General features: G+C 39.1%; 1 protein-coding gene across 2 annotated transcripts in view; it reads left to right on the top strand.

Moving 5' to 3' along the window:
- Positions 1–26,372, top strand: part of CDK6 (cyclin dependent kinase 6) — a 137,795-nt gene that overhangs the window by 51,839 nt on the left and 59,584 nt on the right. For both annotated transcript variants that reach the window (XM_020785171.3, XM_020785172.3), the window contains exon 4: positions 11,250–11,417. In XM_020785171.3, coding sequence (XP_020640830.1) covers positions 11,250–11,417 — 168 coding nt within the window. The remainder of the gene's footprint in view (positions 1–11,249; positions 11,418–26,372) is intronic.

Below are 26,372 nucleotides of genomic sequence, written 5' to 3'. Positions count from 1 at the left end.
TTGGTAGCTTCGATTACACTGTCCTACCATCTCATCCTCTGTCGTTCCCTTCTCCGCTTGCCTTCACACTTTCCCAACCTCAGGGGCTTTTCCAGGGAGTCTTTTCTTCTCATGAGAGGGCCAAAGTATTGGATCTGTCCTTCCAGTGAGCACTCAGGGTTGATTTTATAACATTGGCTCTCATAGGCTTGGGTAATATTTGAGACTGAAAGAGTACAAGAAAAATCTGTGGTGAGCAGCAATGTGCTTGATTGCATTTGGCTGAGTCTGTACAAAGACTTGTGATAGTCATGAAAATTCCAGATATTCAGAGGCAAGTGTCCAGCTATTGAGAAGGAAAGTGAAGTTGAGTTTGGAATCTAAGATGGGCGTAGCACTAAGGGGACGATTGAGGACCAAGAGGATATATTCAGCTAGGAAAGGTAGGAGGAACCAGAAGGAAAAATGTAGTACAAGTGCAGGTAGGGTGTAATATAAGCACTAAATGGAGGTTGAAGAAAGTGTAGAAAGGATATGTGGAGAATGTTTCTAAATTCATAGTCAAATTGAATCCTCAGAAAACATTTCCATATAGACATCATGTAAACAAACTGAAGTTCCTACTCAGCCAAATAGTATGCTTTCTGGTTTGCTTTTATTAAAACACATTTAAAATCGAGTACCCCTTTTCTGATTCTATATCAGCACATAAATGCTTAGCTGTGTTGGCATGGCATCATGAAAGACAACATTCTCTTGTTGATCAGTGAACATTTTTGAGCCACATAGGGAGATGTGTTTGCATTGCTGCTTAAAGCAAGGAGTATTATGAATATTTTAAAGTATTTTACTTCACTTACAACATTTTATTCTGTTAAATTGCATGTCTTTGACATTTTGGCTGATGCTTTACCAGCATAGCTGGTGATGTATATATGTTATGATAAAGTCAGCAAATACATGCCATTTATTTTTGCAGAAAGCCATCTTACGCAGCTGCTGTTTAGGAATCTCAGAAGGCTGTAGAACAATGGTTCCCAATCTTAGTTAACCCAGATATGTTTGGATGACAAGTCACATAAACCAATGATCCTCATCGTTGGGCCTCCAGATGTTATTGAACTACAACTCCCAGCAGCCTTCGCCACCAACTCTGCTGGCCAGCATTTCTGGGAGTTGAAGTCCAAGAACATCTGGAGGCCCAAGGTTGGGGATCATTGACATAAACCCCAGCCAGGGAAGCTGATGGTGAAGGCTTCTGGGAGTTGTCCAATAACATCTGGAGACTCAAAGTTGAGCAGCACTGCTCTAGAACACTGAGTTATGACAAGAGATGGACATGAACCCCTGAACCAGTGGTTTGTGCCATTTTGTCCTTTGGCCAAACAGGTGTTCTGCGCTTCCCAGCCCTGCCTCCTCTTGGGGGTGCCCATTCAGAGGAGTGCTTGATGGAGGCAGAGATGCTAGGGCTCTGCCTCTGAGTTGGGTGCACAGCAGAGGAGGTGGGGCTGAGAAGTACCAACCACTTTTTCAGCCAAAGGATGAAAGGGCACAAACCACTGATTCTAATTATTACCCTTAGTGGAGAGTCCAAAGGGCTTTTATTGCAGGAGGAGGGTGTCAGAGAGCCCCTAGAGTGCCTGGGATATAGCATGCATTGTTTTATAACATTATTGTTTGAAAGTAACTAGATGATATTCCTGCTTGGAAGAGCATTGCTTCTTTTTTGTGTTTGTTTGTGTGAATTTGAGGGAGGGAATCAAATGTGGTGACACTCCTCTGACTATAGGACAGAGGAAGGACCTGCCTCCCAGGCTTAAACACTAGGGTTTAACAGGAAGAGCCTGAAAAGAATGCATAGGCTGTTACAACAAGTAAAGGAGTTTATTGAGAGTATACAGATGTCTTTCATGTATTCTAAATTGGAAAGACTAATTTTGAAACTAAAAGAAAAACAATAGTGAGCTATGACCCATATGCTTCATATTACTAAGGTATGTCTTGCAGAGGGAGACAACACAGAGTAAAACAGAGGAGATTCTGGGGGAAAGAACTGACTTGTGGGAAGTCAAACAATCTCTAAATATGTGTTTTATTATCTTCAGGTATTCTTTGCTCCATTATGATCATGATTAAGCCAGTGTTGTGGCTTCAAGAGCAAAGGCTCCTCTTACATTTCTCATCTTTGCCTCACTCTACATACCGAAACATGTAGCAGCCTGACTGCATAATAGTATAGTGTGAGAGGATGAGAAGATGACCATAGAAAGGCAGTTTAGTGACTTGTACAGCTGCTTTTCACTGGATACCATGTATCCAGTCTTGAACTCATTCTTTAGCAAATGTGTAAGATTTTTGAGAAGAGATCGTAGTGTAGGGCAGCGGTCCCCCAACCCCCGGTCAATCCCTGGCCTTGCCAGGTCTGGGCTGTGGAGACAAATCTCTTGCCCCCCCCCCGGACATGAGGACACATGCCTGCACGGCCCCTCCCACACACGCACAGCCACACACACAAACGCCTCCCTGCTCCCCCTGCCCACACACTAAACTGGTCAGTGGAGGCAAAAAAGGTTGGGGACCACTGGTGTAAGGGGATGAACAGTGTGCAGCCAGAGAATCCGTACCTACAGTTCAAAAAGCCAGGAAATGGCCTGATGTTGGTACACAATATCGTGCTCGCAAAAAGGATGCCGAGCTAGATAGTAAAGGGCAGCCTGAATGTTGACAGCACTAATAGAAGCAGTCAAGATGGTCTACAGCAGTGGTCCCCAACCTTGGGCTTCCAGATGTTATTGGACTTCAACTCCCAGAAATCCTGGCCAGCAGAGCTAGTGGTGGTGAAAGCTTCTGGGAGTTGTGGTCCAAGAACATCTGGAGGCCCAAGGTTGTTGACCACTGGTCTACAGGATACTCTGTTGTGCTCACCATCTTTCACAAATTTAAACCACACAAGGGAAAATCCCAGAAGCTGATTCCTTTTTTAAAAAATCAGTTTACTACTTCTCACCCAAACACAAAGAAATTCCTTTGGTTGTTTTTTGACAAGTGTGAATGGTAATGAGTAGAAGAGGGTATCCTGTAGCTTATTGTGACTGCTGCCATTGGTGTTTCAACATCCAGACTGCCCTTTCTATGTAAAGCTTGACATCCTTTTTCTTCCTGGCTTTTTGGATTGTGGATAGAGAAGCACAATATCCCACATTCATAAACCAGAAGGTTTTTTTTAAGAATTGAATTTCCAAGTTTTTAAAATGAGAGTTTAAATATACATGCACTACACACAAATTCCAACAGAAATTTCCCTTGTATAGAATTACCCAGTGCTAAAGAATTCCAGAAGATGAGCACATGATCTGTATTACGGTTACTGGGAGAAGATAGAAACAAGAATGTCTTGGAAATGGCTGAGGTCCCTCTGTGCCAAAATATTTTGAAGGACTGTTTTGGAATTAAAGAAACAGTGAAACAAAAGTGTAAGTAGGTACAACATGTATAATACAGAAACATAGACACCCTTAGCCTCTTGAGCAAACTTAACATGGGCATGCCCACTCTGCAGAACGCAGACAAGAAAGCTATATTCCCATTTCCAAACTCTTGGCTTGTCTTAGGCAAGCGGAGGAAGACAAGCTGTATCAGACTGAAAGTTTTGTGGACATGTTGTGTACATGTTTTCCAAAAAATAGCCCCTTTTGTCCTTTAGGGGGGGAGAAATAGGTTGGATTTAGGAATGGTTGTCACTGAAAAACAAGGTCAGAATAATCTATACTATGTGGAAGAAAGACAGTAAAGAAAGACGGGGATAAAAATAAACTCATTTGAAATGTGGTGTTGGAGGAGAGCAGTATGAAAAAGAAAGACAGCCAGGAAAACAAAAAAAGTGGATGCTGGATCAAGTAAAACCTGAACTCTCATTAGAGCAAACATGAGTCGTCTGAGCCTATCCTACCATGTATATATAATGGGAATACAGAAGTGATCAGAATAAATTATATTGCTGGGGAAAGTGGGGTGCAGCAGTAGGAAAAGACAAAGACCTAACATGAGATGGGTTGACTCAGTAGAGGAAGCCACAGCTGTTAGTTTGCATTCATTTTTAAATTTCCTTATGGAGTGTTGATTTGTGTTGTTGCACAATATTGCTTGAAAAACTTTTTAAACTTATTTCATGAACATCAGCTTCCAGAATTCTGTAGCCAGCATAGCCTGTGGGGATTCTGGGATCTGTAATTCAAAAAGGTGAAATTTCAAGTTCTGGGCTGATGCAAAACAGATATAGCAGGCCTATATCCTTCACACCACAGTGTGATTAAAGGGGAAAAAACAACAACAGTGAAATTGAATTGTGAATTGTATTAATCCAGAATATAAGGAGGGAAACATATTTCCTGAGAAGAGTGACCAAACCCTCTCCCCTCCAAAAAACTGCACACTAGCTAGCCCACAGTTTCTTTCTGAAATAAAAGTTAGCCAAGTATTCAGAAAGAGGGCAATTGGAAATACATGAAGCTTGCAGCATTTTTACCAGTAGCTGATTGAGTGTTTTCTGACCTGGGAGTCTCATCTTCCAGCAAACCTCTTGTCTCATTTTGGACTGCTAAATGCTACTTTCTGTGCATTGCTAAGGTAAGTTAGCTTGAGTGTCACCACCATTGCTTCCTCCACCAGTCAGCTACCCCTGCTGGCCAGTAGCTGTTAGCTCTGTCACCATTGGAACTATCCGTTCTCATCTGCTGATGTAGCTGTTACCTGTGAAGAGGATGGAGGCATCTTTGTCTGGTGTCTCAGCTGTGAACATTCTGCTAGGAGTCCAGGCTCATAATGGCTTCCTGAAGCCATTGCTCTCAGCTTCACTGACGCTCCCAAAAACCCCTTCTCCTACTAAGGGTGATTTTCTAATACATATTTATATGAATGTCCACATCCTCAGACACTAATTAAATAACTACAACAACTAAGTATACAGTTCTTTTCAATTTTTAAAGAAAATCGCTGATGTACCAGTCAATTATAGAAGTGGCTCCAGGTTTTCCTTCTTAACAGAGACGTTGATTGCCTTTTAACAAATGAGGCGGAGGCTGAAAGTTGTTTCAAGCTACAAGAATTTTTACAGGGATACCACTGCTTGTCCAGTGCCATTGTAGGAGGGCTTGGAAAGACTTCTTCCTTATTGTACAGTGGACCCTCGACTTACAGACGGCTCGACTTACAGACTTTTCGAGTTACAGACTTCTCTGGCTGCAAAATTTAGGTTCGACTTGCAGCCAGAGAATCGACCTACAGACCAGAAAAAAACCAAAATGGAACAAAAATGGAACAAAAACGGCCGGTTATGGCATTAATTGGTTTTCAATGCATTGTAGGTCAATGGAGACTCGACCTACAGACTTTTCGACTTGCAGTCACCATTCCAATACGGATTAATTCCGTAAGTAGAGGGTCCACTGTACAATTCCTGAATCCCATCGCTGGTGCAGCCATTGGCCATAGGAGTGACAGTCCAAAAGAAAGTAACTTGCCTATGCTGGCTGGGGTATTCTAGTAGTTGTAGTCCAAAAAAGGTAACTTTTCCAACCTCTGCATGGCACTAACTTGGGGCCATGTTGCTTTTAATTGTCAATTAATTCAGAGATTTGTGAGTGTAGCTCCATCCTGCGTCAACCTGAGCCCAAAGTTTCTGTTCAAACTGAAGAATGCGGGCCCTCAGAAAATCTTGAGAAGACTCATTAGGCCTTTTTATCATGTATAGCATTCCAGCCTTCCCTGCCATAGGATGGAAATAACCCTAAAGTGCTGCTTAGTGAACTCATGCTGTATTGTGAACAGTAAACCCAGAGCACTTCTCTGTGAAGGATAATAAAGACCCGCCCCATGGTGGTGGACAAGAATGTTGTAAAAGTGCAATGAGCTGGAAAGTTATTGCCTTGTCTTTTCTTTTGCCACAGGAGAGGCATACAAATGTAATCTCTTTTCTTATGGTTCTACATAAGGAGAGGTTACATGGCATAGAAATATGTTGCTCGCTAGTTTGCAGGGCACATAGTAAATAATTCTGCTTCGTATCTAAGGCACAAAAGAGCAGCCCTCTTGTGATAGTGATTCCTAGCCTCTTTCATTTCCTTCCCTAAATATATAGTTTGCTTCCAATTCATCTAGAGTGGCATTTTGCAGCAGGATACATTTTTTTTGTGTGGTGGGCTTTCATATGGGTGGGTTGTGTTTTTTTCTCTCCTTTTAATTGGCATGAGCAAATGAAAGGTTACTTAGCCTCTGATGTAGGAGAGGCACTTTAATTTGTCTAAAGTTGTTTGCAGAACTGAGTGGTTATCTAGTTTAACCCTCTGAATCCATTCTCCATGAAGTGATTTTGTAGTGAGAGAAGCTCATACCTCACATCTCACCAATTACAATGATTCCTTAATGTTTTATTTGGAAAATACTCTGTTGTTTGGGAATGGATTTGTTCTTCTTAACTTTTCATTCTATCCATTAGTTCCTTTTGGCAAGTTTGAATTCTCTTGCACTTCTTTTTTCTTCTGGATTTGTTGAAACATTTGTTAGCACAATATATTGACTTTCACATTTAGTGAAATCTGGAAATGTATTTGCCAACAACTTTTTTTTAAAAAAAAATATGCCTAGGGTCTATTTTATGCTCATATTGCTTATGTCAGATTTATTCTGTGTGTTTCTTGGGAAATGGTCAAAACTTAGTGGAAGGACTTGCAGGACAACCCAAATTCCTTTCCTGCATCCTTGCTGAAAGGGCCTTAGATCAGGAGATAATTCTGAACTACAGTTCCCAGGGTTCCAAGGGTGGCACCATCATGTTACCATGGAATCAAATGATTATAATTATGCAGTGTACATATGCTTGTAGTCCAGTGAATGTACATTTCCCATTTCTGGTTTCCCTGACATGCCTCTGTATTTATTGACAAGGTTTAATTTTTTTCTGTTCTGTCACAGAAGAGGCTGAAGGGAAAGATTTGGCTGCTTGCCTCCCTTTTAATTAAGGACACTTGGACATAAGCACTAGTCTTTATATTAAGTTTGTTACTGTTGAGGAAGCTCAAGCAGATTCTTTTTGCCTCTAGCTCTCCAACTAGTACAAATTTCAAGACCTCCTGGTCCAGTCAAACAAAATTCACAGAAAAATGTTTTCTTGAAGAATACCATCTGGTTTGTCCATAGTTCAGACATTTCACCAAATTTCTGTCTCAGTTGTTTTAAAGCTGTCTTGTAATTTTTCTTTGAGGTGTAGTGCTCTTCCCTCATCAGGTACTAAGTGATCAAAATATCATTCTTCAGAGTAGAGGAGAAAATGACAAATTCTCTTATTTGAGAAAAGTTGATCTATTGAATCTGAAGCTCCTTGCAAACGCGTTTTCTTTTCTTGGTGCATTGTTTTAGCTGCCTAATCACTGACCAGCTGTCTTGTTAGTGAATAGAACTGTGGGCCCCTTGCCATTTTTCATGTGAGGTCTTGGCTGGGTGGCCAAGCAGGCAGCCTGCAGCCACTGTCAAAGCAATTCAAGAGGTATGGGCACAGCAGTGCCCCCATTAATTTCTGCTTGTCACATGCTGTCATGCAAGTTACACCAGAGAGGAAATGACCGTTGGGGAAGAAAGTGTGCTGTGGTACTTGGTCCCCTTAAGACAGGTTAAACAAGTGGATACAATTAGCTGCTGTCCACAAACAGCTGTTAGGAAGAAGAAATCCAAATCTGGGCTTCATAGCCATGTGAATTTTTTGTGAGTTTGTATTCAAATTATAGCCAAAGGCCATTGAAACACTGAGTCAATGCACAAAACCAATGACAAGTCAACAAAACAGCATCTTCATAACCATATATAACAAGTTCCAAAATGGCTAGAATTTAAAATATATCCAAAATGGCTAGAATTTAAAATATACCGTATATAAAAGACTCTTATAAAATAGAGAAGAAAACTATTTTTATACTGTCATCCTTTAGTGACCTACCTGAGGGGCCTTTGCTAACCTAAATGGCCTTAGTCACCATACGCTGCTCAATGGGGTCTTTATCCATTTGATTAATCCAATCTTGCCTTAGCTTGATGGTTAGCCGGCCAAATGCGGCCACATGTGTCTGTCCTGTTAAGGAGGAAAGTGAGCTCACAACATCTGCTGTATTTTGACTCTTAACGAATGTGCTACATTCTGCAATACAGAGTAAAATCAATAACTAACAGAGCAATCTTATCCATTCCTATGCAGAAACATGTCTCACTTGAATTCACTGGGAATTAATTACTTTCAAGGCAGTGTACCTCAGATTGTACCCTATGAACTGTAGTACTGAATCAGAGGATGTATTGAGGGAGGACATAGAAGAATAATTCTTCATTAATCCTGAGTTCAGACCCTAATTTAGTAAATTATACATTCTCATTATTTCATTCGTGGGCTTAAAATTATACCTTTTTCTACATGGAACATTCTGAGGAATACATACATATGCTCTGAATCACTCTTCAGCTGGCTGGGAATAGTTTGGGAATAGTTTGGTTGAATCTTCTGGCAAATAATGTGGTGGGCACCTACCAAAAGCTGTTGTATTGGTTGCATCTGCTGTGCATGATTCTCATATTTCCTTCTAACACGATAAGATCATTACACAACTATTTTTGTTACCTCATCAGTTTGATGATGTGAGTAGAGAGTGTCATGGAAGTACTGTATTATCAAGTTTGAGAATTGCTCCTTAGCAGGACATGCCAATAGTCATCATAAGCATGTTCATTAAAAAAAAAAAATCACCAGATGAAACCAAGAAGGTGAAATCACAATGTTGACATCCCAATAACAATAGTGAGTGTAGAAATTGTGGTTTAGCTGTCAGTTAATATATATTAGCGAGCAAAAGGGATAGAAAGTGTGGTGTGGTGGATAGGATTAGGACTCAGGAGATCTGAGTTCAAGTTTGTGCTCAGCCATGGAAACTCCCTTGAGGTGGCACTGGTAAAGTCATCTCTTAAATATCTCACATGCCTCGAAAACCCCTATCAGGAAGCCAGATATGAATCGACAACACATAGCAACAACAGTGCAAATTGGTATGGAACCAGTTATGACATATTTTTGAGAAATTACTTCTTTTAATATGAGGTCATTTGATAACTTTTGTGAGCCCTTGAGAACCTTCTTTTTTTCTGACAGAATTTTGGTAGATAAGGTTGAGGAACAGAGATTTTTCTGTTCTGGCTTTGAGATTATAGATTAGGCAGGATAATATCTATATACTGGTGCACTGTGCTTCCTACTGTCTTTCATCAGTGGCTGTTCTGATTGGGGCTGGTGGGTTTTAAAGTCCAACAACCCGAGGTTCTCCGTTCTGTTGCAGAATGCACTTCTGAAAGAGCTATGCCCAGACCCCTCTTTAGCCACTTTTAAATAGCTTTTAAAAGCTATTTGACATTTTAAATAGCTTTTAAAGCCGTAATATTCTGGCAAGCATTTATTTTTCCTTGCTAGGGTCTGTTCTGCTGTTTCGTTGCTGGTTAAAGTTCCTCTTAAAGAAAAAGTTTAAAAGTGACTTGGTTTAGTCAGATTAGAGCAAAGATTTGTGCCAGGTGTTTGAGACATGCCTGGCAACTCACTCAACAGTAATTAGTTAAATGTAACTATATGTAAGTAATTTCCAGTTAATACCTTCTTTGTAATAGGTTATAGATACAGTAAATGTGTAACATTAAAGTTATAACTTAAGGAGGGTTGTAACTTCATTTTTAATGAGGTTAAATGAGACTTAATCAGCTTACCCTGAAAAGAATTTTTAATGAGGCATATTTCACTTCTTCATGCTGTGTAACTATTATGTATTAATATATTTGCGAAGGCTTTCACAACTGTGATCTAATGGGTGTTGTGGGTTTTTCGGGCTCTTTGGCCGTGTTCTGAAGGTTGTTCTCCCTAACGTTTCACCAGTCTCTGTGGCTGGCATCTTCAGTGGACTTTTAAATAACACTTTATTTTTTAAAAAAATCCATGTTCTAAGCACTGTCTGATAAGTGTCAATACAGTAGATTAACTGCCATTCCCATAACAGTGGAGATGAGCTTTGTAAAAGAAGAGCATGTTTTGTGCAACAGCTTAATGTTCTGAGTTTCTGTTTGTACAGAAATACAGATCCGAATGAAGGTAACTGCTCTGTGTGGATGGCTTTGTAAAGTAAACTGAAAGGCTCTCCGTGCAGGAATTTTACCATATTTAAAGCAGCTCTCATAACAGATGTTCTAATATGTTATTTGCAAACCTGATGGTTTGTTTTATATAGGTATGAATGAATGTTGGCAGGGATGATTGTGCATGAAACTTGTAAATTTTTTCATGTTGTCTTGTTTAAGCGTATAGTTTTAGTTCCCAAGGATTTTTTTTAGACCATTCATTCCCATTCTTTTACATCTTACGTCTTGCTAGTCACTCTATGGAAGAACCTAGGTCTTTACCGATCACTCTTTCATATATTCCCCCCATCCCTGAAACAATTCACAACTTATGCAAAGTCTGGAGTTAGTACAGCTTATTACCACACCTATGGCTGTCAGTGCTAGTAGAGATGGTAATTGTTTGAATATGCTGAGCTGAGTAGCTTGACATGACCTCTCCCATTCCTTTTGCCCCAGCTAATGAAAGCCAGCATGGCTGGTGGTAAGTTAGTAGATTCACCATGTCACTCCCCACTGGCTCCATTCTGGAATATTTTCCTTCTATTTGCTAAAATTCTTTAAAATAAGGCAATATGCCATTTTTGTTGCACTAAGTCAATAATAGTGGCACAGCACACTTAGATGTCTAGAAAATAATGGATTGAATCTAGCTATAGTTATACTTAAAATCCTAAAATAATCAGTAGGAAAAGTTAGCTGTTATTAACTAAAGTTTTACTGATTTTGTTGAGCAGTGCACAATGAATTCAGGTTGGATGAATTACTGTACATCCATTCAAGACAATTCATGCCAGTTTTAATGTAGATATTTTCTGTGCTATACTTATCTGTGCTGCCCATATTTATGTAGGCTGAGTTTCTGTGTGCGCACACATGTGCATGCATGAGTGCATGTGTGTCCATGTAGGTACATGTGCAGCACAATTCTGTGGATACTTATTTAGGTACATGTCACAATGTGTTAAATGCTATGTGGTTTCTAGTAAGTGTAGACAATTTATATACATAAGCTAGGCAAACATTGGATACTTCCGTTTCTTACCTTCTGATTGAAGTTCTTGATTGCTATCCCCTAGGACATGATGTTCCAGCTGCTACGAGGGCTTGACTTCCTGCATTCGCACAGAGTGGTCCACCGTGATCTGAAACCACAAAACATTTTAGTGACCAGCAGCGGGCAAATAAAATTAGCTGACTTTGGCCTTGCACGGATCTACAGTTTTCAAATGGCTCTTACCTCTGTGGTGAGTTTCAGTGTCATTTATTTTCCTTTCAGTCTTAATATTAGCACCAGGGATTTGCACAGATTTTGGTGTGATGGCTGTTACTCTTAGATTTTATTTGAACTAATTGCCTTTCTTGGGAAGATTGCTGTTGTAAATTAGTAGGCCTGAAAGCACAGGACTTTGCATGTTTTAGTGGAACTAAGTCCTGTTGTGTCCAGTAGTGCTTTCTTCCAAGAAAGTGTGCATAGGATTTTAGCCTGAATGGCAGTGTGAGGCTGTTCAAAGTTGACTTTTGCAGCTATTATATCTTTGCATTTTTCAGACTTTTATTAAATTAACTATACCCTAATGTATATACACCAGTATCTGGTTCAGTATGTAGCTTTCTGGAGCTGCAGCTGCAGATGCTCCATTAGTCGCCTGACAAGACACTTGTTGTGAGCCTGATCACAAGATTACTGCTGCAGCTTCTATAGTTGAAGCTCCACAAGTGTGTAATATTCAACAGCATACTGACCATAGTATGTAACTGTGCATGATCATCCATTTGTCCATTTTTCCTTCCTTGGTGAACTACATCTGGAGTCGGATCTAGATTCTAGACAGTGCTTTGAAGGAGCCTTGCAGCTACCTCTAAAATAAATGAAACAGTTACTTTGCTTAGCCAACAAGGACTGAAAATTAAGCAGAAAGGGGGAAGAAAATACAGCACACAGGTTTCCTCACACAGCTACATATTTCCTGATTGTGCTTCCTTAAGTTGCCATTGGTTTATGCAGTCAAAAGTTAACATATTTTTGAGTTTGCAGAAAATGAAATAAAGGGAAGTGAAGGTACTCAGAAGATTTTTTTTAACCCCTTCACTTTGTGTTGATGTTTGTATAATGACATATTAAATAAAGTGAGTGGGCTCCATTGTTAGTCCAAATTGTTGTTTAGGTTCTATCTGAGCATGGCCCAGAGAATCATTTGACCCTGTTTGAAGTCAACGCAAAATTTTTAATAAGTAGGAGAGACTGGAGAGGTTCAAGACGGGACATTGTAACATATCAAATCAGTGTAGCATGTTCTTCTCATTACAAAATAAGTTTTATATGCTGTCATTGTAAATTATTAAGAAGTATTCCTGGCTATACCCACAGTTTGCTTTTCAAAAAGCAAGACTGAACCCACAATTATGGCCTTGTTGAAACTAATGTTATTGACTATCACCACTCCAATTCTTGCAAAGACCTTTGGCTACCAGGTACATCTCTGGTTTGGTTGCAGTTAAAGACAGAAATAACATATGGAATGGACATTTGTGCGAGTAACAGAATATGATAACCTGATAATTTAATCTGAATTTACATTTAGATCTTTTCAGCCCAGTGATGCACCCATAGAATCATAGAATTTGGAGGTGACTTGTGATTTGAACAAGGAGGGAATGAAAGGGGCCCTCCCCCACCATGGGCTATGTGTAGTGACAGTGGAAGAGATCAAATAGCTCAGTTAGTTCAACTTCCTGTCTATAATCAGAGCAGTCTATAAATAGCAGTTCCTTTGTTGATTCCTATCCAGACATCTTTACTGTATGACATTTCACAGTTTTCTTCTAAAGAAACCCATTTTGTTTTGGTGCTCAACTTTTCTTATTGATTAAAATGTTGTCTTTAAGTTTTTAACTCAAATCTTGTGATCGTAATACTTAAAATTATTACTTCAAATCCTTGTTTTGTTGGAGAGTAAAAGTTGTGAGTCACTTAGGAGATATACAGGGTTGAGTGTACTAGTGAATGTGTGTGCAATGAAGTTATAAAAAGGTCCATGTCACGACTATAATTGTGATCAGTTGACATGTGAACTCTGTGCTACTTCCTATAGCAGGTAGTAGCTCACAGCCAGATAAACTCAAAGAATAACTTCTTGAAGTATCAGTTCATTCCCAAGGTACATCCTCATTATCTGATCACAAAGGGCCCTTTCAAATGGAACGGAAGGAACTGTCCAAATAAGGCAACATAACGGATTTATCCAGCTCTGGTTGATTAGGTGCTGCAAACTAAGAACTTAGAAAGACTTTTTAAATTTTCTGTTTAAACGTCTTAAATAGTGAAGAATTCTTTTGGCAGGGTAACCTTCTGGGCATCCTATTGCCATTTGCAGTCCCTTGATTCATTCTCTGACAAATGAACAAAAGCTTCAAAATAAATGGAAACCTCTCTTGGAGCTAATGCCATTCCCTGAGATGTGGAATCTGCAAATGAATCTTTGTTGAACTCATGGGCTCATGTGCAGATTGGGGGGGGAGGGGGAGATGGAGTAGGCATTGAGTAAGATAAGAGATTGGGCTGTTCTGCCAAAGTTAGTGCTAGCTTCTGGAAAGCCTTCAAAAACCCTTCCCAACAAGATATGTACTGAATTACAGAATGGAACAGAGCAAGTTCCAGCTAATATGACTGCTAGGGATGGTCCAGTGAACTAAAATGGACTGGATTTTGATATTTTCAGTCTGACCGCTACAGTGTTCTACTCTGAAAATGGTAAACTGAGAAGAAATAGAGTGACTCTAATACTGAGTCAAGGTAGACACTATTATGCAAGCTCCGAACAAATAATATCAATCAGGCTCTGTGGAAACCAGTATAACCATAATTTCAGTCTGTTCTCCAACTACAGATGCTGAAGTAGGTGAAATTAAAATATTGCAAGCATCCAGGAGGAAAACGTAGGAAACAAAGTAGAACCAAAGTTCACTAGAAAATTTGTCTTGGGGGCCAGAAACAAAGCAGAAGAACAACTCATAGAGTTCTACGAAACCAGCAATCTGTTTATTGCAAATATATGTTTCAAGCAACTAAACAGATGACTGTACATGTGGACATCACCGGATAGCCAATATAGAAATCAAATAGACAGCTGGATTAGAAGCAGGAGATGGAGAAGCTGTTATTATCTCTGCCAAAACAGGACTAGGAGCAGGTTGTGGTACTGGTCATATCAGACATTGGAATAAAGCTGAAGAGCAGCACTATCATTATGCTCCTAGTGACAAATTATAATTTAAACAACATTTTTTATGAATTTCAAGCCAACATAAAAAGCAGGTTTGTATCACCCTTCTCCCTTGAATTGCTGGGCCTAAACAACATGGTCTTGATTATACACAGATTTTTTTCATAAATGAATGAATGATATTCCAGTCAATCAAACAATCAATAATTCATTCAATAAATAAATAAGTAAATAAGTATTCAATAAATACTGTTCTTCAAGGTGTCAAAGTGGTTTGCTTCCCCCAAACACAACATCTCTAATTCAGCCTCTAGATCAGGGGATCATAAGGACCTTTAAAGCTCATTACATAGTACTGTAGGAAAAAGACTGTCAATGCTATGGAAGAGAACCCCAATAGAAAGAATTGTTTATGTGCATGTGTGCGTGCGTGCGTGAACCAACTGTTTATGCTTTGTAGTTACATTTGGAGGAGCATAAGAGTTATACATGGATTTTAAACTATGTGGGGCTCTAGAGCCCTAACCCAGCATTGTTGAAAGGAGAAGTGTACTCAACTCAAATATTTGTGATCCAGAAGAAATGTGAATTGAACTCAGATATATTATTAGGGAATAATGCAAAAATACAATTTATGTAATAAAAAAGAAAAGAAAAACATAGAGGGATAACATAGGAAACACTTAAAATTGTAATGGATAGTGAGAAGCAAGAGGAAAAGGAGAAAGAAACAAGGTTATAACCTCAAATGCAGTGTTTCAATGGTAGTCACATGTTTGTTTGTTTGTTTGTTCATTCGTTTGTCTTATTTATATGCTGCCTTTCTCCCAATAAGGGAACATAGAGCCAAATAGAACTATTACTGAACAAGAACAAGAGATCTCTTCCAGAAGATCCAAGAAATCAGAGGGAAATTTAAGCTAGATTAGGAATGCTGAAAGACCGACAGAGAAGCACACTATTTGAGCAGGAGAAATAAAAGAGAAGGTGAAATAATATACCGAAAACCTATGCAGAAGAGGTAAAAAGGATGACAGACCTTTGAAGAGAAATCTAATGATAAAGAACCTGCAGTTCTAGAAAGTGAAGTGAAAGTTGCTCTGAAAGTACTGGGAAGAAACAAAGCACCAAATATAGATGGACTATTGCTAGAACTGTTCGAAGCCATAGAGAGTGGATCCATGAAAATCCTAACAAGAATATACCAACAAATATGGAAAACAAAACAAGGGCCCATAGACTTCAGATACTCAATATGCATTGCAGTCCCCAAGAAAAGAAATGCCAAGTACAGTTACTATAGAACCGTTGCTCTAACTTCCCATGGAAGCAAAGTGATGCTCAATGTATTGCAACAAAGACTCTTATCTTATATATGGAGAAGGAAATATATGATGTTCAAGCTGGATTCCAAAAAGGAAGAGGCACTCAAGATCATATTGCAGATATCCACTGGCTACTGAAGCATGGCAAAGAATTTCAGAAGATCAATTTGTACTTTATAGATTTTAGCAAAGCCTTTGACTTTATTGATCATCAGAAAAATGGGTTATTCTGAAAAAAATGAGCATGCCTTAGCACCACTTATCCTGATCTGTATTGTGGATAAGAAGCTACTATTAAAACAGAATATGGAGAGACAGAATAGTTTCCTATAGGCAAAGGTGTCAGACAAGGGTGCATTTTATCCCTATACCTGTTCAATCTGAACAAATATGGAAGTAATTTCAGATGAAGGAGGAATGAAAATTGATGGAAGAAACATCAGTAATTTAAGAAAAGCAAATGACACCATCTTGCTGGCAGAAAGCAGGAATGACTTGAAACAAGTCATGAAAGAAAATGAAAGAAGCAAGTGCCAATGCAAGACTGCAGCTGAAGAAAACAAAAATCATGACTACAGAAGAACTATACAATTTAACTATACAACTACACATGTGCATATAGAAAGGAGGCCTTAAATATAGTCTATTTATCATACTGCCCTTTTATCTGTCCTGAGTAAGATCAGGACCATACACCAGAAAGAGGACCCATGACAATGGGTGGAGAAGGACTGCAGAAGTGGGATTTTCACTCAGCACCCCCCCCCCCCGTCCTTTGTTCATCTAACGAGCCTATTCAGACCAGGGGGAAGTGAAACCAACGTGGAAGATATACAGTATCATGGATCTCCTACCAACACTCTTCAGACTGAAGAAGCTACTTGGATGAGTAACGTTTCAACCTAATAAGAAAGAAGTCCAGTTGCCATAACTCAACTTCCAGATGACCTCACCTGGATGACTGAGAATCTTCACAGATATACAACTTTAATGTTGACAATGAAGAAATGAATAGAAAGAGGGGAGATGTAATGTTGATGTAATTGGTGTTTAAATGGGATTAAATGTCACTTCATGTGGGAAGCCTGTAAGCTTGTGAACAGGCAGATAAAAATATATGCTTATAACATGGTTGGTGACTTTCTATGATATGACTCTTGTGCCTTTACAGTTTATATGATAGGCAAAAAAGTGCTGTTTTCCCTGTTCATGAATCCACTATCAGCTCATGGCCAGAGCAGAGGCATTTTTCAGCCTTTTGTTTTGGAGTGAACCGCTCCCCGTACATTCCTGACTGTATGCTTGGCCCAGGGAAGGAAAATTTGCCTGTCGGTTCTTGATTTTGCAGGGCAACTCCATACATGCATTTTAAGGATAGAAAATCTAGCGGCAGGCATGCTGAGGAAGCCTCAATATTATATATTAATGTCCATATTGTATACAGATTTGATAAACTACCAGGGCATTTTGGAATTACTGTATTAGAAATTTGAATTTTGAGGTGTTATGATACCATGCCATCATTCAATGTACAATGTGTTGTGTCAGTCCACAGTGCAGAAATTCACATTATCTCAAGTATACAAAGCTCTTGAATCTTTCTAAGTTGTTATAAGTGACTGTGTAGCCAGCCTTCAGCAGGTCATAGGACTGGGCCTAAGCTTTGAAATGGTTGGAAATTTGAATAATATGCCTGTTACATAATATATGATCAGTACCTTTGTTGGGAAAAAATGTTCAGGTAGAAAGATGAATATGACTATAATAAAGTAGGATGTTTCTTTTATTTTATATATACAGTATATTTATATTGAGCCTTTGTAAAACAACCAAAAATATCTTAAACACAGAAGAGGGAGCTTAGCCAGAATGTAACACAACTGCATATTGCATTTCATCTTTAGAGCTGGCTAGATATTTTAGTGGTTTAGGTATATGGCTGCAGAGCCAGAAATTGGAAGTTCGATTCCCCTCCTGGGAAAAGTGCTAGCTTGTGTGGCTTTGGGCAAGCTGCACAGTCCCAGGGCAGCCCCCAGAAGAAGGGAATAATAAATCACTTTTGAGTAGTCTCTATCTAGAAAGCCCCGAAAAGGGTAACCATGAAGTCAGAATCAACTTGACAGCACACCATTATTATTATTTACTAAATACACAGGGGGAAGGAAACATATTAGCTGTATACTGCAACGTACATGTAAATGAACTGTGAATTCATTTGTTGTTTAGAATGAGCAATATAGTCTATCTAGATGTCACAGATCTATTGACTTGAATTTTACCTCTTGTATGTCTTTTCATTCCTGAAGATACACCATTTGTTATGTCTCTCTGTGTTGCTAAAGTTAATATGCAGTTTTGAAACTTGGCAACAGCAAAGCTTTAAACTCTTTACTACACTACAAGCTATCTTCCTTTATGTCATTTAAACAGCTGAAATTTTAAATAAGTAAAAAGCCCATCCATCGTATCAGTTCTTGTGGGAAAATATGCTTCAGTGGCTTACTGGCACTGACTGTGGAATGTGGCATTTAAAAGTACCTTTTTACAGTGGGAAAGAATTTGGTCGAGAATAAACAGTCTGACCTTGTTAAATGGACCAAAGTCTGCACAGATCCTAGTTCCAGAAAGCTAGTTTCTACTAGACTGTGAAAGAAAGCTCAGTTTGCAATGAATGCCATTAGGATTTGGGATGGGGGTGGGTGGGGATCCTGTATGTCATATGAAGTTAACTATTCCCTTTAAAGCTATGGAGTTATCAGATTATGTTGTCGTGAAGCAATTTCATCGGGGGGGGGGGCAGAAAACACTACAGTGCCAAACAATGAAAACCTCTGTAATGTGGACAGTCACTGGAAATATTAAGTGAAAGTTAATTTATTGTGTGAGCATTGTTCATTTATCATGACTGCTAACAGCCATCTCCGTTCTCCAAGTGCCAATCCTTATATAGCTGAAGTGACAAGATCCATATAAAAAGAAGAAAAATATCAGCAAGCTGGTCAGGGTGGCGGGTTAAGATTTAGAAAAATACAAAAAATCTGCAGGAGCAACCCAAAGTGAGGACCGGACATGCTCACTGAGCACAAAATACGGACAGATATTTCAGTCAGGAACTAGAAAATGAGGTGGGAAGAATGAAATGGAATGGCTGACTTTCAGACGTGGACTAGAGAAATCCATATTATAGCACTTTTTCAGGCTCCTTGGTATTTGCTAACGTACTTGTAGGATTTCAGTCTTTCCCCAATTACTTTGAGGAACTTTATTTTATACAAAATTAATATCTAAAAATATAAGATACTGAAACAGCAAAAAACAAACACACGTACTTATATTTCTCTAATCTTTGTTGACATCTCCTCCATACCCCAAATTAAATCCGATATACTGTATCTATATATTTACTTTTTAAATTTTTTGCTTTATTAGATTTTAGATACTATTTATATTGTTGTAGTTACAATTCTCCTAAACTTTGGCCCACTGAATGCCAACCCAAATGGCAACATCTTATATTCCCATCTGAAAAGCCCGATACTGTATTCATGTGCTGTCTTTAGTTTAAGTACTACTTTTATTTCTCTAAAGAAGGTAGCTAGTCAGAAATTGGCTGCCTCCTTTGGCAAAAGGATACTGTAGTAAAGACACATCCATGTTTGGCCATAAAAATACCCACATGCATTTTGCAAAGTGCAGATCCAATTTGTCATACAGCACTATCAGCATACCTCAGACATCCCAAAGCCCTTCACTTAAAGCTTATGAAGTGAAAGACCCTATGATGCAAGAATAGTAGAAATTAATTTCTTGTTTCAAGTAATTATCTCTCACACACACATATACATACATACAGAGAGAGAGAGGGAGACTTTCGTAGTTAAAAAAAGTTAACTCATATGCATCAAGAAAGCAAGCTGCAGTTCATTAAAGCAAGTTAGTTACTGTTTGGAATAGGTAGAGGGTTACAGTAGAGCTTACCTTTGGCCAAGTTTAAATAAAACTTTTTTAAAAAGTCAGAAACAGGAGTGAAGAATACTTCTTTTGAATCTATCCATTGTTTCTGGATTTTTGTAGACAGTATAAACATAAACTTGATTTATGCTTCTTGAATTCCTTTTATTTGATAACACCAACAATACAGGCAAAGGTTTTACTGGGTTGGTGAAAGCAAAGCAACACTGAATGTATAGCTCAAATGAGTAACTTTAACCTGAAAACTGTGGCACACAAGATTGCACGCCTCTTGCTATGCTAGCAGTTTCCTGCCTCTAAAAGTACAGCAACAGTCTCATGTCTGGATCGGTTCTGTGGACCATTCCTCTCCTTCACACTTAAATGGCAGTGTTAACAGGTAGATGCACTGTATTCAAATCCCACAACTTTCCCTCTTCACTCTCCATAACAGAAACCTTTTATCCCTCCAAGTTAACTAGAATGTAGAAGATTTTTCCCACAAAGGGATATTCACGGATACAGTAGGAAGCGGATGGTGGTGGTTGTGAAATGGGATAAAGAGGTCACTTACCCCAAAATTTTGGTAGGGGAATATGCCCCTGCCCTGGTCACATTATTAGGAATTATGGTCATTTGGGGTCTTTAAGGATTAGAGAGCTGATTTAGACTTGGTAGATCCAGGTTCAACTTATTGCTAAGGCATGAAAATCACCAGAGGGACCTTGGGCCAATCATTCCCTCTCATGGGTTGCTTTGAGAATTAAATGAAGACAAGAGGCGCCAAGTACACCACCCTGAACTCATTGGAGCATGCATGAGCTACCTAATAAAGAAATAAATAGGATCTCCACAGATCTCAGTCTTCCCAATGCTCATGTGACTTGGCATGGTAATGAGTTGTGGCCCACCACATCTGGAGGTCAGACAATTGTGGGAAATTGCCATAAATACTCTAGTTACTAGAGTTTAGCTTTGGAAGAACATAACTGTTATACCACTCTGAAAACAACCAGTCTCATCAGATTTTGAAAGCTAAAGTAGGGTCAGGCTTGTAAATACTTGGATTGGACATTACCAGATAGTACCAAGGATTTCTTGGTTGAGTTAAGAAAGAATTTGACTTCTAGTCTGGCAGAGCCATTGCCACAAACCAGACCTGGCAATACAGAGCTAGGTGGACTAATGGTCTGGTTCTGTCTAAGGCAAGTTTCATAGGTTCCTACGTATTTCCCTTTCAGGTGCAAGAAATGCCACATATCTTCAAAGACACATCTTTAGTAATTGCTGGTATGATACAACATTGTAATACCCCTGAGTATAAATGTTTTACCTCCTTGAAAGCTTGTTTGGCATTGCTCCTTAATAGACATGGAGTAGAATTTTTTTGGTTGTTGTTTTTAATTCTCTTAATTGGTCATAAGGTACTCAATTTTCTTTTTATATCTCTGGTGCTTGGTTTACTGCATAGCTGAAATTCTTTCCCAGTGAATATGTGAAATATTATAGCCTGGATTAGCAATTAATGTCACAAATGACATACCTTTGTTCTAGACTTTACTGAAGGTGGGTGTCCAACAAGGAACCTTTCCATTTTCAGTGATTATTTTTTTTCAAGCTAACCAGAAGACTTTCCTAATAGTTAATGACACGTGGGAACCTCTTGAGAAAGAAGTTATAGTTAGTTCATTTTGTACTTATCAGGGTAGGGGGATATTCTGCCCATTTTTCTGGTGTATTTAAAAGAGAATAGGGAGGGAGAAAGATAGACACTGTGGAAATGTAGGCTCTTTTTTCAGATCTGGAGTTTAAAGTTTTGATCAGTCACATTAGTAATTTAAGTGCTTTTTATGGTTATAGAATAGGATGAGGAATCCCTGTTTGTGCCGTGTTTAGGATTTGCACAGCCCCATATTATTATCGGCTATTCCGTTTGAGACAGATGAGAGCTGTAGGCTGAAACCTCTAGAAAGCCAAAGGTTCCTCTCCTGCTCTAAAATATCTGAACTTGCGTAGGCTGTCACAGACTACATTTCATGTCATAAACTGTTATACTCTTAAGAATAATAGCTGGGGCACATTGGGGTTTTACCATTTTTGCAATCTGTAGAACATGTCCCTCACCTCCAAAATAAGAAGTAGGGTGAGGTGGGGGAAGAATCATACTTCTATAAACCATCACAAGCTTCCAAGAGGTGCAGTTTTCCTCTAAATCAAAATAGTCCTCAACTTGTTTTAGCTGCTGATCCATTTTTTAAAGAAACTAGAAGTGACCTTCTGATTGCCTCCAGTTTAATCAGAAATCCCTGGGACAGTGCAGTATAGGCCTGGAGGTGGTTGGAAATGGCCCCAGGACTACATGCAGGCTTCAGCCTTATCTTGTTCCACACAAAATGCTTTCTGGAAACGATCCATTCAGACCTCTGCAAGAGCAATCTATCAATTCCCTGAAAGTCCACCAGAGCAAAAATAATGTTGTAAAATAAGGGCATGTAAGGGCAATTGTGGAGGTATTTTGCATATTTTGTCTGTCACTCACTCATCCTGGTGCATGTCTGAGCACAGGACAGAACATTCAGCAGTACTGCCTATGCGATAGCTAGTTTACACTGCATGATTCCAACAGGATTCTGGCACACATAGGCAGCAAGACAGGGACTTAAAGAGAGAGAATGAAAAATAGGTGGCAGAAAGAGAAGAAAGCAGTTGGCAGAAAGAGGAGAGAAGGCGTTGATCTTCTCAGTGGGTGGGAATGACAACTAGCTTTATTCCACCCATTGCTGGCATATGCTTCCTAAATGATTAACTCAGAGGGAATTCTACCCTTCATAGGAAAAAAAGACTGTGTTTGTTGGATATATTGCAACCGACAAGTTTTGGCTGGGAGGGAGCTGCAGTTAATGTCAATCAACTCAGTAACAACCAGTGGTTCCCTCTCTACCTCATATTCTTTTCCCGCCTTTTTACAATTAGTCAATGTTCTATCAGTGTTAGGAATGGCATTTGTCAGAAGTAGACAAAGTGAAGTGTCCTGTCAGTGAATTATGTAACCAGGCAGTTAAGTCAGTAATGAAGCCAGTTAACCTCAGTGATATAACGTTAACATTTTTACTCAGTATGATGTTTGTATTTATCCATATAGAACTATAAGTAAACGGAAACATTTTATTCTTTTTCATTACCAGAGTGTCTTAATGAATTACTGAGACAGTAGGTGCCAGTTGAGATAAACTAACAAATAAGAGGTGGTTTACTGAAGGAGACTTGTAGTTCAGTCTTCACTGTAGATTTCTGTCTGGGCCAACATTCCCTCTAATTTTCAGCCCCACTGAGCAGGCTCCACCGCTCTTTCTCTTGTGACTCTATTTCCCCCTGCGGGAAATGTTCACTGTGGTTGCACAGAGGAGGAGGGGCCCTGCACAGAGGGGCTAGAGTTGCATGTGCTCACGCGTCCATTCACCTAGAGGGAACCTTGTTTTGGACAATTTTATCTGCTGTGTAATTAGAATAAGTTTATTTTGTTTTTAAAGCCACATTCATGTCCTCACACACCTTTCCCCCAAGAGCGCACCCATGATCTAGGGCCGTAGTTCTCAGCTAGTGGTGTGTTTACTTTTAAAATAATAATGTAGTGGCTGAAAGTAGTAAGTTGCAACTAGAATAAAACCATTTAATCAGTGAGGATTTGGTCAGTCAATTCCTCTGTAAGTTTAATTGATTCAATGGGCCTACTCTAGTTGCAACTTACTCCTGGATTTCAGCCAATACTCAGTGTCCTTGAAACTTATAAAAGGTAAGTATAATAACAGAATGACTGTAAACCTAAAAATGACTTTTTCTAAAAAGATTGATTTTTCCCCACTCTGATGGCATTCAGGTTCTTTGATAGAATGATAAAATATAAGATATGAAAGGTTGGTTGATAACAACCGGTCTAGGCACTGATGTCTGAAAGTGGTGATTGAATTAGATCTTTGCTTCATCTAGCTTAGTATGGTCTGTTTAGACTGGGAGTGGCTGTCTAGGATCTCTGGTAGGGGCATTACCCAGAAGATCTAATTGTTCTCTATGAATTGTTATATGTTCATTCTAAAAAATTGGACTGTGGCATAGGATAAAGCCTTCTTTTCCTTATCGTAGCATCCATAAGCAGTTATAGTGCAATTCTATGGCTGAAATCTTCTTGTGCAACTTTACAGTACACAATGAGAGTGATGACATCAGGTGTTGTTGTGCCGCAGCCTTTTTGGGGAAATGAAAAGTTTCTAAGAGTTCTCACAAGGTTTTTGGGATCCCTAGGGATGCCCTTTATCCTGGGGCTGTCTTTAAGAGTTAAAGAAAATCACCACTAGTGGTCTCACCATAGACCAGAGGCCATGATTCTCCAGCTTTAAATCATTTCCCCTCCCATTCTGTGACTCCAGAAAATTGGTCCAGGATGAAGGAGATCCCTGAAATCTAGGGAGGAGGGGTCTAGGAAGCTTTTTATATATGTGGTGAAATGGCCACAGCTGTCCTTTGTTGATGCTGTCATGCTGATAGTGTGATGAAGCTCTGCCAATAGTATTTAAGCATATATCTGTTCAGACATAAGTTCTCTTTACATTCCGTTGACCTTACTCCTTCATAAGCACATATAGTATTGCAGTCATACTTGTTACTGTTTTTTTACACCAACTTTTTCAACTTTCTCTAACCGTCTCTCATTTCATGAAATCGTCTCCCATAGCATTAGAATTCTCACTTTACCTGCATTTCTCTCTTTGTAGCTACAGTAGATGCTTTCCCCTGTAATTCTTGCTTGGTAGGAGGGATACAGCACTTAACCTACCCAGGAAAAGCTAGTTTTTCCCCCTCCTATGCACTGCTGTGGGCTTGAATATTTTTTAAAGTAATTCATTATTTTAAAAAAAATTCCCGAAAGATGTAGCTTAGTGTTAAATTAGATTTTTACAATTTATTTTAATGTTAATTTTAGTCACTTCTACATTATGCTTTTAAAAATCCACTTAAAATATGAAAAACGCCCTATCCTCTAAAATAGCCCCAGAACAATAAAATTAGTTTCGTTTCTCCCACACCAAAAATCAATGATATTACTAGTCTCTATGTTAACCTTTAAGAGTAATGACATCGGTGACATTATCACTCCCAAAGTAATGTTTTATCAGTAATGTGCTACTTCCAGTCTCTCCTCTCTCTGTGTACCTGTGAAGTGTTTCACATGCACACCCCAGTCTCCAGGTTATCATTCTTTCTCATCCCCTCATTCATTTTGGCATGTAGCCCATTATCCAACATTTAGGGAATAAATACCCCGTGTTGAACCAAATTTCACTCGCCTTTGCTGGCTAGAAGATAATCCTGTTGATTCTACAGTAGCTCTCTGTACCATTGACTATGGTAGTAGAGTAACCTGGAGGGAAATGGATTTTTCTGGGAGCAGTATATTGTTGTCAGGTATTGCATTTGTAATGTAAAGTATTAGAAGATCATAAGCTCCTGACTGGAGAATTAATGCCGTAGCTTTTATCTTTATCAAGTGTATGCTCCTTATTTGCTGATATGGATGGATTCAGTTGCCTATATTTTTGGACTCTCCTTATGGTGGTGGGGCTGTGGACCCACCACCATAAGGAGAGTTCAAAATAAATATTTAAAATAAAATAAATTTTAAAAAATCTGCATTTCTACACTTATTACTAAACAACGCCAGCCTGTCTTGGAGTAGGGGCACTCTTACAAATAGTTACCATCTTCCAACCTGGAAGTTGCTGTCAAAATGTAAAAGCTTGTTTAACAGTTTATTGCAGGAGGTGGGGAACATTTAGATGTCGTAATATTTTTAACAACTCTCATAATTCCTTAGTATCAGCTGTGCTGGCTGGGGATTTGGGGAATGGAAGTCCAATACTGTACATCAAGAGTGCTCCTCCCTGATTTAAAGACCGCTCAGAAACTTGAATATAGCAGGCCATTTTTTGGCACAAGTTAAATCAAGATGGACCTTTACATCACAACCAATTATTTCTCAGTATCTCGGGAAATAATCTCATGCCTTCTGAGCCATCCTGTGCACTGTGCTCATAGATGAGCCCCTGATATGGTGGTTAGCTCTGCCTGAGCTGAGACTTTCATGCGTAAGGGCTTTACTGGCAGTGGTAGCCACTTCAAAGACTGATGGTGGTCTTCCAAGTGTTAGGAAGATATCTTGTATTTTTCTGAGCATGGGATATTTAGGGAATTTTATGCCAATTGCATCTTTTATTAGAATAAAATGCTATCTGCTTTTAAAATGCAAATCTTCTTTTTATTAATGTAGTGTTAATGCTTGCATGTTTCCAAAATCTTTTGGTTTGAGGCTGCCCCAGGAGGCCATTTAAAGCCACAGGCAGGATGTACACTGTAAAACGGCAGTGATAAAAATAATAAATATAATTAGGCTAATCTCCCTTTTGTCCTCATCTTGTCAAGCAGTAGCTGGGATGGGACATAAGATGCTTCCTTTGTAAGAGAAAAAAGTTAATCCTGGTGGGTATAGGATGAAAAAGAGAGTCAATAAGGAGCAATGGATAGAATGCAGGACTGTTGTCCTTCCTCACCTTGACCTAACTCATAGAGATGTTGTGAACAGGAAGTGTGGAAGAGAAGAGTTATGTTTCCCATATCAAACTAATCAAAGGAGAAGCAGGATCAGAGC

Source organism: Pogona vitticeps, chromosome 6 (genome assembly GCF_051106095.1).
Source record: "Pogona vitticeps strain Pit_001003342236 chromosome 6, PviZW2.1, whole genome shotgun sequence".
NCBI lineage: Eukaryota > Metazoa > Chordata > Lepidosauria > Squamata > Agamidae > Pogona > Pogona vitticeps.
Note: the sequence above shows the minus strand (reverse complement) of the source record. Positions and strands in the feature narration are given on the sequence as shown.